Source organism: Oncorhynchus tshawytscha, linkage group LG07 (assembly GCF_018296145.1).
Source record: "Oncorhynchus tshawytscha isolate Ot180627B linkage group LG07, Otsh_v2.0, whole genome shotgun sequence".
NCBI classification, from domain to species: Eukaryota; Metazoa; Chordata; class Actinopteri; order Salmoniformes; family Salmonidae; genus Oncorhynchus; species Oncorhynchus tshawytscha.
The window spans coordinates 26452089-26464004 of record NC_056435.1 but is presented as its reverse complement, the minus strand read 5'-3'; the positions used below and the strand labels follow the sequence as shown (position 1 = coordinate 26464004).

General features: G+C 41.5%; 1 protein-coding gene across 1 annotated transcript; it reads left to right on the top strand.

Annotated features, from left to right (window-relative positions):
- The first annotated feature begins 642 nt into the window (after positions 1-642).
- On the top strand, positions 643-11860 carry LOC112254224 (protein shisa-4-like). Its single transcript, XM_024426570.2, has 5 exons — positions 643-904; positions 2931-3108; positions 8531-8667; positions 8945-9148; positions 9323-11860. The coding sequence occupies exons 1-5, from the start codon at positions 829-831 to the stop codon at positions 9370-9372; spliced, it is 645 nt and encodes a 214-aa protein (XP_024282338.1). The 5' UTR covers positions 643-828; the 3' UTR covers positions 9373-11860.
- Positions 11861-11916: the final 56 nt, after the last annotated feature.

Here is an 11916-nt window from a genome sequence, read left to right as displayed (position 1 = left end):
CTTTCACTTAGGGTCTTGAAGTTTTTGACAATTCATTGTAATCTCTTACCAGAAGCATTTGTTGTGTTTCTTCCACAGAATTGTGCTTTCATAAGTGTTGGCAGTCACTCAGTGAATGCCTCTTCTGAAATGTGATTTACAATGAATGGAAAGTTGCCATACACAATTATAAATATAATTGTTAGTTCTTAGTTGACCCTGCTTGTAGATGGGGGCTTTTGTGAAAGAGAATGGAAAATGCAGGACAGTTATTACTATTTTGGGTGTTTTTTTTGTGATTGCATTTATTAATAATTTGCATCAATAATAGAAATATGCAACACCTGAAAGAATTGGAAGAACACAATTTTGAGGATTGGATATAAAACAACCATTGTACTGGAAATACTGATTTTGTTCTGTAAACTACTGGCCTAGGATAACTTACTTTTAGGTGGTATGCTGTATTCAAATGAGTAATAGTCAGCTTAGCTGTCACTGAAGCCAACAAGAGGGTTCTCATCCTGTGTGCTGTGAACAGAATGCCATCTTCTAAAAATGCCAGTTGGAATAATGTGCAGTGCATTATTTCCACCAGGAGGCCGGGGAGGCGCTAAGGAATCTCATTGGTCTCATCTGACCCCTGGGTGAACAGCGTCACGGGCGATGTGTCATTCTACCCAGATCTTGTTGATCACTAACCTCATTCCCTCCCGTCTGTCATGCAATTCCACAACTAGAGCATGATTATAGAGAGATTATCATTTGCAGCGGCGTATGGAGCAAAATAGCTGTTAAAGCTGCCAGTGGTTTTGCTCAAAAATCGACTTTTTCATCATTTTGGACAGTATGTTCACAGTAGGCAAAATGTCCCTTATCGCTATGGCTCTGCCAGTGATGACCGTCCTCCTCTCCTCCTGGCAGGGTAAGTCTTGACGATGGTGGTTGGTTTTTCGAACAGGCCGCGGCACTACGCTACATTTCTGGATATAGTTTACACGTGTTGCAAGAATGTATCCATAAATTGTAGCGGTAGATGAATCCATTAGAGACATGGGGCTAATGTATCCAGATAATGCCTCGACGTACTAAGGGGTGTCCAGACATGATGCATTTTTTTCGGATGTTTCACCTATATTTATTATAGACCTTAATGTATGTTTTGTGTTTTTATTTATTCAAGAATTTCCAGTGCTTGTCTCGAATGAAATGCGAAACGCACGATAGCCAAATAGTCTCACGCCTACATAGACAACTGTTATTCTGGCCTATATTTGGTCATTTTATCTCGAATAGATGTGCCGTTCATTAAGTATACATAATGTTTATTAATCACAAAATAGTCTAACCCGTATTCGAACCCAGTGATGTCAAAGCAATTAATAATTGTCAGAAGTGATCAGGGGAACATCAAATTTTAATTTGATTATATACACGAAATCAATTGATCAATCCATCGACTGTTACATTATTCAATTATATTTACAGTATATTGCACTAAATGGCGACTGACCTAATTTAAATGAACATACTTTCATATGACATGGGCTCAGATTCCTTAGTAGTTGGTTCTAGTAATGGGCATTCTGAGTATTTTCGGTGAGCCGGCCTATTTGGCTCCTTTCATGTAAAAGAGCCGTCTCATTTGGCTCCCGAAGGGCTTTTCGTTCAAAATCGATCTAGGACCAAAGAAAAAATTGCAGATCTCTAAAGTAAAGCCCCAAAAGTAGGCTACCATTATGTCAGATCGTGAAATGCACGTTCACGTATTATTTATTATTATTTTTGTCCTGAGAAATGATTAGATCATCTGGATAATTTATTTTAAAATTTTAAGGATCTGCAAAAATGAGCGTGTACCAGAATGATTTGCTCTCCCCACTATTTACAGTTTCTGTAGTGATGATTCACCCTCTTTAGATCATTGTAATTTATCTACAGGTAATCGTTGTTTTGAGCTCAAAGCAGTAGTAACTATGTAAAATGAGGGAGCCAAACGAACGGCTCTTTCACCGATGCTATTCGGTTCCCGACGTTCAAAAAAGAGCTGTTAGTTCGCGAACCAACACATCCCTGTTGATTAATCTGTAGTACCTTAGACCAGAAGGAAATTACATTAATGAAGCAGGAACTCCCTAGTATGGGTTGGGAGGTAGTGGGGCACCTATGCAAGTGGCATAATTACCTATAACCCTTTTATTTTTTTTAATTTCACCTTTATTTAACCAGGTAGGCCATTTGAGAACAAGTTCTCATTTACAACTGTGACCTGGCTGATTACACTTGAGACTACTCAGTGGACTTAATATATTTAGTGATACACCAAATAGCCCATTGGCTACATCTCAACACATAATTACTGTGTAATTACACTTGGAGGTTGAAGAATGACACAGTAAAAATGTTCAGTGGTTACATGCATTAGGCTGTCCTGTAGGGCCTGACGCTATATGTCCGTCAGGTGCATTCAACTCTGACCCTACGAGATCCGGAGCCTGCTCGGTTTCTGTTCTACCCTCAAACTCAACTCTGGACCTTGAAGCCAGTTCCACTGCATTTTAAATTTGTTCCCCTCCAATCAGGGACTGATTTAGACCTGGTACACCAGGTGTGTGCAATTAATTATCAGGTAGAACAGAAACCCAGCAGGCTCTGTATCTCGTAGGGTCAGAGTTGAATGCACCTGACCTATGTATAGCATCGGGGCCTACAGGACAGCCTAACGCACATAACCACTAAACATTTTTACTGTGTCATTCTTCAACCTCCAAGTGTAATTACAGAGTAATTATGTGTTGAGATGGAGCCGATGGGCTGTTTGGTGTCTTACTAAATATATTAAGTCCACTGAGTAGTCTCAAGTGTAATCAGCTTTCTTTTGCCTCCGTCAGTCCACCCTTCTGAATCTGTCTTGTCTGGCTCTGTCTGTTTCTCCTTGTCGGTATCTGCAGTGGGTGCCACTGATGACTGCTTGTGGTACGTGGATAAGAATGGTACGTGGCACAACGGTATCCCCTGTCCCCCGATGACCTTCTGTTGTGGGAATTGCCACAAGCGCTACTGTTGCCTGGACGGCCTCAAGAGGATCACGGAGAGGGAGCAGAAGCGTTGCGTGCTCTTCCAGTTCAGGTGTGTGTGCGTGACTGGCTCACTAAATGTCAGAGTACACATGGGTCATATTTTGCTAATTGATTACATTGCTACCCTCGGCACTATATTTCTCTCGGAGAAACCGCCCAGAAGCGGCCCTCTTCCGGGGGGCCGGAACTGATTGAATTGGCCCTGAATCGCGTGTCGGACTCGGCCCGGAGTCAAAATGAACAACTGCCCAGAATCGGCCCAAGTACATCGTTTCCGTCTAACAGAATTCAGCTGACTTTGCCAGCATCTCACCAGAATCCCCCCAGAAGTGTCCAGATGAAAATGTAAATAAATGTATATAAAATTACCCGATTTTAGTAATTTTAAATATTACTACTATACATTTTACACATACAAATAAACCCATCCACAAAAAAAACAAACATTTTGTGCCGTAGGAAACACCATACACCTGGTGACCGTGTCAGCGTGCATGCGCCTAGCTCGCCACAGTAGTCTCTACAGCGTGATTGGACAAGGACATCCCGGCTGGCCAAACCCTCCACTAACTCGGACAACGCTGGGCCAATTGTGCATCGCCTCATGGGTCTCCCGGGCGCAGCCGGCACGGACCTCAAACGAGCATCTGTAGAAACACAGTTTTGTACTGCGATGCAGTGTCTTAGACCGCTGCGCCACTCGGGAGGTTCAATCCACAAAGTTTTTAATGCTTATCAATTGCCTTGCACAAAGTATCAAAATACTACAATACTACACAGGACTTTTAAAGAATGTCTTTAAAATGTTAATTGTATTTTCTGATCACAGAAACAGGATTGTGAAATTATGAAATGTTAATTAGATAAAGCAACCCATGTAATTATCCGACAGAGAGTCGCCCCGAACCTCAAGTAATACATTTGGGCCAGATAACTCACACCGGAATCGGCCCAAGCTCAATCCCCGCATCCTAGCCTTAAGTAATACTGCCGAAGGTGGCCCAGGCTCGGGCCACATGACATCGGCCAAGTCTGAACCTCGATCCAGTGTGCTAGCTGGGCATGTATCAATACAGGTTAGTGGTCACTCTATATTCCCTCTCGGAGATTGGTGTAATGTTGAGGTAAGTGACCTTGCATCTGAGAGGACACAACACTACAGATTTTTTTCACACCATAAAAAGCTTTCATCATCACTTAACACCACTGAGCACACTGAGCACACTGGGAGCAGTAACACCCAACTGGAGATCAGGGTGGTTTCCAGTAGGGAGAAGATGTGATTTAAATTTTTTATTTAACCTTGGATTGAAACGGTGGTACTTTTTAAAAACTTTGTGATATCCAAATGGTAGTTACAGTCTTGTCTCATCACAGCAACTCCCGTACAGACTCGGGAGAGGCGAAGGTCGAGAGTCGAGCCCGGACTCGAACCAGGATCTCTAGTGGCACAGTTAGCAATTGTGATGCAGTGCCTTAGATCACTGCGCCACTCGGGAGGCCTTTAACTTGTCTTTGACTCATTGTTTTTGCTTTCCGTTCGTCCTAATGAGCATGACCCAGTTTGAAAACACCGTTAAGGTGAAGCAGAAGAGTCCTCTGCACCTACTACTATACTGAACATAAATATAAACGCAACATGCAACAATTTCTACGATTTTGCTAAGTTACAGTTCATATAAGGAATTCAGTCAATTGAAAAAAATTCATGAGGCCCTATTCTATGGATTTCGCATGACTGGGAATAAGGATATGCATCTGTTGGTCACAGATACAGATAGACAAGGCATGGATCACAAATGTGACCACCATTTGCCTCATGCGGCGCGACACATCTCCTTCGCATAGAGTTGATCTGGCTGTTGGTTGTGGCCTGTGGAATGTTGTCCCACTCCTCTTCAATGGCTGTGCGAAGTTGTTTGATATTCTCAGGAACTGGAACACGCTGTCGTACATGTCTATCCAGAGCATCCCAAACATGCTCAATGGGTGACATGTCTAGTGAGTATGCAGGCCATGGAATAACTAGCTTCCAGGAATTATGTACAGATCCTTGTGACATGGGGCCGTGCATTATCATGCTGAAGCATGAGGTGGTGGATGAATGGCACAACAATGGGCATCAGGATCTTGTCAAGGTATTCAAATTGCCATTGATAAAATGCAATTGTGTTCATTGTCCGTAGCTTATGCCTGCCCATACCATAACCCCACCGCCACAATGGGGCACTCTGTTCACAACGATGACATCAGCAAACCGCTCGCCCACATGATGCCATACATGCGGTGTGCTGTTGTGAGACCGGTTGGACGTACTGCCAAATTTAGTAAAACAATGTCGGCTTATGGTAGAGAAATTAACATCCAATTCTCTGGCAACAGCTCTGGTGGACATTCCTGCAGTCAGCATGTTAATTGCACACTCCCTCAGAGCTGCACATTTTAGAGTGGCCTTTTAGTGTCCCCAGCACAAGGTGCACCTGTGTAATGATCATGCTGTTTTAATCAGCTTCTTTACATGCCATACCTGTCAGCTGGATGTATTATCTTGGCAAAGGAGAAATACTCACTAACAGGGATGTAAACAAATCTGTGTGCACAGTTTGAGAGAAGTAACATTTTTGTGCGTATGGAACATTTATGGGATATTTTATTTTAGCTCATGACGCATAGGATCAACACTTTACATGTTGCGTTTATATTTTTGTTCAGTGTATGTTACGGGAGGTCAGAGATCTGGCAGTGTGTGGTGCCAGGACAACAACTTTTCCCTCATCGTCATCAAGACAAAGGAACTGATCATGGACTACAGGAAAGGGAGGCCCGAGTATTCCCCCATTCACACCGACAGGGCTGTAGTGCAGCGGGTCGAGAGCTTGAAGTTCCTCGGTGTCCACATCACTAAGGATCTATCATGGTCCAAACACACCAACACAGTTGTGAAGAGGGCATGACAACGCCTCTTCCCCCTCAGCAGGTTAAAACGATTTGGCATGGTCCCTCAGGTCCTCAAATTATACAGCTGCACATTTTGAGAGCATCTTGACTGGTTGCATCACCGCTTGGTATGGAATCTGCTTGGCATCTGACCGCAAGGCGCTACAGAGGGTGCACCAAGTCTGGAACTAACAGAACCCTGTACACCCTCCCCCCAGTGATAAGACTAAATAGTTAGTCTGGATAGCAATTTGGTTAACTATTTTACTATTTGCATTGACCCTTGTTGCACTAACTTTTTTGACTCATCACATATGCTGCTGCTACGGTTTATTATCTACCCTGTTACCTAGTCACTCTATTCCTAGTTATATGTACAGTTGAAGTCGGAAGTCCAACACTTAGGTTGGAGTCATTAAAACTCATTTTTCAACCACTCCACAAATTTCTTGTTAACAAACTATAATTTTGGCAAGTCGGTGAGGACATCTAAGTCATTTTTCCAACAATTGTTTACAGACAGATTATTTAACTTATAATTCACTGTATCACAATTTCAGTGGGTCAGAAGTTTACATACACTAAGTTGACTGTGCCTTAAAACAGTTTGGGAAATTCCAGAAAAGGATGTCATGGCTTTAGAAGCTTTTGATAGGCTAATTGACATCATTTGGGTGAATTGGAGGTGTACCTGTGGATGTATTTCAAGGACTACCTTCAAACTCAGTGCCTCTGCTTGACATCATGGGAAAATCTAAAGAAATCAGCCAAGAAAAAAATTGTAGATCTCCACAAGGGAGCAGTTTTCAAACACCTGAAGGTACCACGTTCATCTGTACAAACAATAGTACGCAAGTATAAACACCATGGGACCACGCAGCCGCCATATCGCTCAGGAAGGAGACACGTTCTGTCTCCTAGAGATGAACGTACTTTGGTGTGAAAAGTGCAAATCAATCCCAGAACAACAGCAAAGGACCTTGTGAAGATGCTGGAGGAAACGGCTACAAAAGTATCTATATCCACAGTAAAACTAGTCCTATATCGACATAACCTGAAAGGCCGCTCAGCAAGGAAGAAGCCACTGCTCCAAACCGCCATAAAAAAGCCAGACTACGGTTTGCAACTGCACATGGGGACAAAGATCATACTTTTTGGAGAAATGGTCTGATGAAACAAAAATAGAACTGTTTGGCCATAATGATCATCGTTATGTTTGGAGGAAAAATGGGGATGCTTGCAAGCCGAAGAACACCATCCCAACCGTGAATCACGGGGATGGCAGCATCATGTTATTGGGGTGCTTTGCTGCAGGAGGGACTGGTGCACTTCACAAAATAGACGGCATCATGAAGAAGGAAGATTATGTGGATATGTTGAAGCAACATCTCAAGACATCAGTCAGGAAGTTAAGGCTTGGTCGCAAATGGGCCTTCCAAATGGACAATGATCCCAAGCATACTTCCAAAGTTGTGGCAAAATGGCTTAAGGACAACAAAATCAAGGTATTGGCGTGGCCATCACAAAGCTCTGACCTCAATCCTATAGAACATGTGTGGGCAGAACTGAAAAAGTGTGTGCGAGCAAGGAGGCCTACAAACCTGACTCAGTTACACCAGCTCTGTCAGAAGGAATGGGCCAAAATTCACCCAACTTATTGTGGGAAGCTTGTGGAAGGCTACCTGAAACGTTTGACCCAAGTTAAACAATTTAAAGGCAATGGTACCAAATACTAATCGAGTGTATGTAAACTTCTGACCCACTGGGAATGTGGTGAAAGAAATAAAAGCTAAAATAAATAATTGTCTGCTATTATTCTGACATTTCACATTCTTAAAATAAAGAGGTGATCCTGACTGACCTAAAACAGGGAATTTTTACTGGGATTAAATGTCAGGAATTGTGAAAAACTGAGTTGAAATGTATTTGGCTAAGGTGTATGTAAACTCCCGACTTCAACTGTACATATCTACCTCAATTACCTCATACCCCTGCACATCATCTCGGTACTGGTACCCCGTACCAAGTTATCGTTACAGATTGTGTATTTATTCATTGTATTATTACCTGTTATTACTTTTCTATTATTTCTCTATTTTCTTTCTCCATTGTTGGAACGGGACCTTATGTAAGCATTTCACTGTTAGCCTACACCTGTTTTTTACGAATCATGTGACAAATACAATTCATAACGCTTCTCAGTTTAAGAGTGCTGATATAGGATCAGTAACCTCTGACCATGTCGTCGTATTCATTATGATCTAAAAGGTCAAACTGATCCTAGGACAGCACCCCTATACTATGAGACACTTTGTGAATAGCTGAGCTGAGGCAGAGATGGGACTGGATAGCAGTTTATGAACCTTGGAACTATGGCGTCACAGGGTAACTCTGTGGATGAAACAGTTGGTAATTGCTGTTTTGATACTTTTGCACTTAATGTTAAAATGAAGTAGATCATGTGTTGATATTACTCTGTGGAAGCTTTTAGAAAGAGTCTGAGGTGGTTTCCCCTCCCTCCCTCCCTCTCCTAGCCCTACCACCATCGCTGGTATTGCTTCGTCCATCCTGCTCTTCGTGGCTATCATTGCTACCATGGTGTGCTGCTTCATGTGTTCCTGCTGTTACCTTTACCAGCAACGACAGCAGCGTGGCAGGACTCCCTATGACGGTAGCATGATGGATAATTGCTAACAGAATGTGTTAATATGACAGATGATGTGTGTATACAATGTGGTGTTTTTTGCAAAATTGTCATTTGGAATTGCAGTTGGGAAGGGTTTGAAGTCTGCCTGCTTTTGAATGTTATAATGTCAGACGGAGTTATAATGTCAAAAGAATTTGGGACATACAAGGCAAAAATGGGGATGGGGGGGTTCTTTGAATTAGTGCGATCATCACAGTATACCGTATTCCTATATTGACTCAATGATATGCTTCAACCTTAGCCCAGCACATCCCAATGGCCAGCTACCCTGTGGAGCCCATGTATGACGCTTACGGCAAGCCGCTGGTGATGGGACATCCTGATTATCAGCACCCTGGTTACCCAATGGCACCTCAGTATTCTGGCATGCCCCAGCCATACCCCATGATGCAACCCGGGCCGTTCCCCCCGTACCCCATGGCAGACCCTGGCTACCCTCAGGGAGGTAAGAGGACAACTTGAAACACCTTTATGATCACTACTGAGTGATGTGATTTGTAGACGAATGCCATATCAGTGTCTAAAGAGTAAACACAATCCTGAAGCACATTTTTTAGAAAAAGACAGATAATTGTATTTTCTATGTCACAGTTGAAGCTTTTACTGTTGTGTGTTGCAGCACCCCCTCCTTACTCCCCGCCACAGTACACTCCCCACCCCGGTCACTGATGGGATGAAAGCAAGTACTGTACATGGAGAGGAGAAACAAACTAAGCACTGCGTCAAGAAGAGAAGGCGACCACAAGAAGGCAACCATGGCTCCGGCTCTCCTAGCGGTTGCCTCGTGAAAGATAACCAGAGGCACTTTATTGTCCTTTATTTTCTACGTCCTTTAAAGGAACAGGAGCATATGCTGAGTTGGGGGTTCTCCTGTCTGTCCTGGCACTGAACTTGATTCCTACTGACAGTCTAATGTGGAAAATGTCACACCATTCCAAAGTGAGGTTAACCCACCTTCATCCGTGCACTTACTCTGACATCTATCCCTCGCAATTAGCGTAACCCAAGACGGCGTTCTTCAAGGTCACATGCTTTGTTTGACATGAATTCTCTGCTTAAGACATTTGACTTGAGGAATGGTGAACGTCTGTTTCTCACATGTTTGCTTGGCTTTAATCCGGTAGTGGACAGAGCGAGGGTCATACCTGCAGATAACAGGGTGTGCATGAGAGCTGGTTGACTCTTATCTGTTGTATTAAAGTCAGAATTCTCCGAAGAGTTGACGGCTCCTCTCGCTCTGTCGGACCCCTTTTAGTCAGCTCTCTGTGGGGATTTCTTTGTTAACTCATGCTCAGCTTGTCTTCTGTAATAGATTAACATTTACTTTATGTATATTAGAACGTCAGTTAGACAGTACATGTTCTGCTACATACCAATTTGTCATGGTATTCAAGTTGTCAGAAATACGTTTATTTATTAGTGGAATCTGTGTGAATGTTAATTTTCAGTAATCTATCCAGCCAATATTTAACTTAAATAACACATCTGAGCCTCGTGTCATCGTGAATTCAAGGAACTGTTTCAAGACATATTTTGTCGACAATATTTGAACATGTCTTATTATTGTTGTAACAGACACAACTTTTTTTTAGAAATGTTTGACCATGAAATGCTTCGAGCATTTCCTCACACTGTCTTATTTTTGGCTATGATCTTTTTCTCTGAGCCATTGTCGTGTCCCTTGTAGGATGTTGGAACTGTACAGTAGAGCCTGACGTGTTGAGTATGTTGTACAGTTTACTATTAGTAACCACTGAAGGGCTCGTCCCAGGTCAAATGTGTCGGATCAGGTGACATTCTATTTTACCCACCCTGAGATTCTTAACAGATTTTTCTATGGAATCATTTTGAGAGTTTTAGCATATTTGTTCAGAGAGGAATGATGAAGAAATCGTGCAATAGATATACAGATTCTTCTTGGCCAGCCCGTGTTTAAACGTGTCAATGTAAAACAGTGACATACTCTTATTCATAAACCCTATTGATATTTTATTATTTGAATTGGATTACTGTAATGTTTATTGTCAACATGTAAAGTGTACATGTTGTGGGTTGAGAACTTTTGAACTGTTTAGAATTTCTGCATACATTTGACCTAGAGTGTGAGTCTTACTAATAGATCAAGTTGACCCTGATTTTAAACAAATAACACAAAAACAATTGTACCATTTAATTTCTTTATTGAGAAAATTGATCCAACATTACATTTCCTCATTGGAAAAAGTATGTGAACCTCTTCGATTAATCATCTGAATTAAGTGTGTTAAAGTAGTTAAAAGTGTAGTATTCGGTCCCATATTCCTAGCATGCAGGGACTACATCAAGTTTGTGACTTTATAAACTCCTGGGATGCATTTGCAGTTTGTTTTGAAAGTGTTTTGGTTTATGTTTTGCCCAACAGAAACGTGAAGGCTTGACTTTTTGGAGTCACTTTTATTTTTAGGTAAGAATAGAGCATGTTTTTGAACGTTTCCACATTCATGTGGATGCTACCGCCATGATGAATAATCATGAATAGATCATGAATGATGTTAAGTGAGAAGGTTACAAACGTCTTATCTACTCAATTAAAAATACAATTACTCCAGTCATCATCCCCCATTCGGTTACTATTGGGAAGAACATCATCCAAAACCCGACAAAAACAAACTGCAAATGCATCCAGAGTTTTTGTAGAGTCACAAGCTTGATGTAGTCATTACATGCTAGGAATAGGGGGACCAAATACTATACTTTTGACTACTTTAATACACTTAATGCAGATGATTAATCTAGAGGTTCACATACTTTTCCTAACAAAGAAATTGAATCAATTGTCTCAGTAAATAAATGTAAAAGTACAATTGTTTTTGTATTATTTGATTAAACATGTTCACATCTATTATGACATTTTAGGTAAAAATGTAAGCAGAAATACAAAAAATCACAAGTTCACAAGCACATAATTGAAAAAAACATTCTAAATTTTGAATGCAATTCTTTTTTTGTTGTACATTTTACCAGAGTGTAAATCACATCTGTTACTAGTAGAACAGTTCCCAGCTCTTACTTGTTGGTTGTCTGTTGTTTAATGGATGGTAAGACATTGTAATACAATAAGTGCTATGTTTTTTTTCTTTCGAATAACATAAATTATAACTTTGAAATGTAAAATCCAGCAGACTACTGTCGTGTATTGCATGGTGCGCTTTCAAATAGTTAACAAACCAACAA

Coding starts and splice junctions, on each gene's coding strand:
- LOC112254224 (XM_024426570.2), top strand. CDS start 829: ATGTTCACAGTAGGCAAAATGTCCCTTATCGCTATGGCTCTGCCAGTG. Junction 3,109..8,530: donor TGCGTGCTCTTCCAGTTCAG/GTGTGTGTGCGT, acceptor TCCCTCTCCTAG/CCCTACCACCATCGCTGGTA. Junction 9,149..9,322: donor CCCTGGCTACCCTCAGGGAG/GTAAGAGGACAA, acceptor TGTGTGTTGCAG/CACCCCCTCCTTACTCCCCG.